Source organism: Olea europaea, chromosome 12 (genome assembly GCF_002742605.1).
Source record: "Olea europaea var. sylvestris chromosome 12, O_europaea_v1, whole genome shotgun sequence".
Lineage (NCBI taxonomy): Eukaryota > Viridiplantae > Streptophyta > Magnoliopsida > Lamiales > Oleaceae > Olea > Olea europaea.
The window spans coordinates 30,049,950-30,053,088 of NC_036248.1; the positions used below are offsets into that span (position 1 = coordinate 30,049,950).

Here is a 3,139-nt window from a genome sequence, read left to right on the forward strand (position 1 = left end):
GTCGAGTGTATTATTAAGTGTATTCACTAAAATGTTGAAATGTTGTTTGGAATGCAAAGATATGAAATTTTGATATGTTAGGAGATTGGACAATGTAACCTCCACTTGTATATTTTAGTTGATAGGTGATTGTAGAAATATACGTTGCTTAATTCGATTGTGCAAGTACAATTCCAAAAATTTTAAATCAATAGAGATCTAAGCACTTGAAGAGCAAGTTTAGACAAACATTATTAATGTGCGCAAGCATGAAGATTTTGAAGGATTACGAGGCTTTAGTGATCTTGCAGCAAAGTGATTGTAACGAAAAAATGAGGTGTACCCATTAGTTTAAATGCTTGTAAGGTTGGTGTTAATTCATTCAGTTGCTACTGTAGATAAAGTATTTTCTACGATAAAGATTATCAAGAATTGCTGCATAATCGGATGGAAAATTGATGTTTAAGCATTAATTTGGTTGTATATATTGAAAACGATGTATTCTATAATATTGATAATAATGTAATTATACGACGCTTTCAAAAAATTAAAACGCGTAGACTACAGTTATAGTAGTATATTGACTTGTGTTATTTTTAAAAAACTTGCATTTTAGTTTTTGACCCCACAATATAAAAAGTTTGGCTCCACCCTTGGGGCCAACTATAATTTTGGCCAATGTTGTAAGTCCCACCTTTCCTTGTTGAAGACTATGAAGGCCGCCTTGTTTCCAGCCTGCTTTACTCAAGTATGCAATTTGTGAGTTTGGAATTAAAGGGGAGATGATAATGAGAAGAATAACGAGTTTTACAAAATTTAGTATAAGTTAAAATTAAAGTTTGGCTTCACATTTTAAATAATTTATAATAATTATTATTTTTTTTTTTCCAAACAAGAGTATACTTCTGCTCCGATTCAAGTGTGCAGGTGCACTGCGTTAATTAATGACAAATTAAGCATCCTCTCTTAAATTTGAAATCAATAATAAGTGCTAGGATGGAGGTACAATATGATATGACTTAAATAAATTTTATACCTAGTATTATAAAGGACACGACTTTTTATAGAATTGCCAAAAACATGCCAAAGGAAAGATATCGATACCAAAGATAAGAAATACTAAGTGATTATTTTTTCCACGATACTAATTGATTTAGTGAGTGAAATTCTATATAATTGAAACTGGTGATGTCAGAAAGGGCACGATGCAATCACAAACCTCAAGTTCTACTCGATCAAGTAGTCTCATCCTAATTAATTGAAATCACTTTATTTGTGAAGAATCTTACCCAAATTGAACTATATCAAGTCCTATGAAAATTACAATTTTACTCTCCCATTTTAATTCAATGCTCTAAGCAAACTATGGCTCTTTTCCATATGAGAATATCACACTTATCCCTTCAGTCAAGGTATATTCTTCCCATATGTTTTCTGGCTTAAGCATTGGGGAGGCAACAAGGTCACCAGTTCATGCCTTTTTTTATAGCCTTACAAGGAGCTTTAGAAACTCTGGATAGTTGTTTAAACAACAAGTTAAATTTCCGTACCATTAGTGCTAATATTGGCATGTTGGAAGCGATGAAAGATATAACTGTTCAATCTCTCTACTATAGACATTTTTCTCTTTTAAAAATAAAAAATAATTAAGAAATACTCATAGTAACCATTCAAGCCAACGAAATTAGTAATATTATCCCATTGATTCGTACTAAATAACGAGCTCTACCTGTGCATTATACGAATATGGAACATATCACAAGAATATATGACTCATATAATTAACAAGTTGAATATATCATTTGATTTATGATACATACATTCCAAGCATCTTGATCCACAAAATATTTAGATCTCCTTTTTTTTGGGTCTTTTTTGGCTCAATTCGTTCATCTCTTAATTAAAATCATGACTGGCTAACAATAACACAGTGCGGGGAAAAATATTTGGTTTTATTGCTTATATATAGTTATATTATAAAAACTTCTGTTGTCTACGTCAAAAATGGTGGAAATGAAAGTGAAAACGAGACCAAAAAGTAAATGCAGAAAATTGTTCAAAGCACAAATATATGTTATGTATAAACACTTTAGTCAGCTGGTGCCTTGAGTAAGCATCTCCTTGTACTGTAGATAAGATATTTGTCTTTGCAACTTCATTTGTTCGTAGAATTTGGCTATAAATTCCTCCGCCTTCAAATCAATTTCCTCATCATCCCCGCCATTCGAAAATCTCTCTTTCACTCCGTTATCATAGTCCATTTCGAATTCCTCACGATCATTGAAATCAAAATCGTGTTCAAAATCCAATACCTGTGGATTATTAATGCAGGGAATATGAGGCATCTTAAACTGCAATGAAGAAGGGCGATGCATTTTCACGTGGATAAGCGGAGTGGCGTTGAAGGAGAGCTCACGCTCGCCGTAAATGAGCGAACCTCCACTGCGACCGGCTTGCCGGAGACTTTTGATGTAGTTTGGTAGTGTATTTAAACTTATTGCTAATCTCTTCCTGAACACACCTCCTTCTCTCGCCCACAGCAAGGCTAGACGAATGATTTTCCACGCTCTACGAGTAAATTCTGAGTTGTTCTTCTGCATTTTGAAATCTTTTCTTATTTGCTGAGATTACTTAAAAGAATATCAGGAATATTGATGGAGAATTAACAAAATATGCTTGCTTAGTGAGAGATTTTGCAGTTGTGATAGTTGTTAGCGGAGAATATGAACTCATATATATACGTGAGATTGCATGTAGATGCGGATCCTTTACGTTACGCGGCGTGGGGTAGGGAAGAAGAATATGGGCTAGGGCGATGTGTGGGACCTAGGACCAACGGGCTGCACGCGGTAGAAGAAATGGAGGCTGTTATGCTGTTTACCAAAATACCCCCTGCTCAAAAAATTTAAGTCCATGTTTCGTTTAATTAAAAAGTTAATAAAAAAATTGCGTCATAATCAATAATTAATTTTAACTCCATTTTTGTGAGATCAAAAATTTTTATCAACTTTTCAGCCACATATTTTATTAACTTCATATAGTCGATTCAATTTTTTATCATTTTAATTTTGAGTAATGCTATTTAGTCTAACTGAGGTTACAACCTCAGTATAGATGACATTAATATTAAATGTTATGTGAATTTAAATAAGTTATGTAA

At 33.1% G+C, this 3,139-nt stretch overlaps 1 protein-coding gene across 1 annotated transcript; it reads right to left on the bottom strand.

The window, feature by feature from the left end:
* Positions 1–2,072: 2,072 nt before the first annotated feature.
* Positions 2,073–2,894, bottom strand: LOC111406892. The gene is made up of 2 exons (XM_023036254.1): positions 2,817–2,894; positions 2,073–2,600 (listed from the first exon to the last, which is right to left on the bottom strand). The coding sequence occupies exons 1-2, from the start codon at positions 2,892–2,894 to the stop codon at positions 2,073–2,075; spliced, it is 606 nt and encodes a 201-aa protein (XP_022892022.1).
* Between the last annotated feature and the right edge of the window lie 245 nt (positions 2,895–3,139).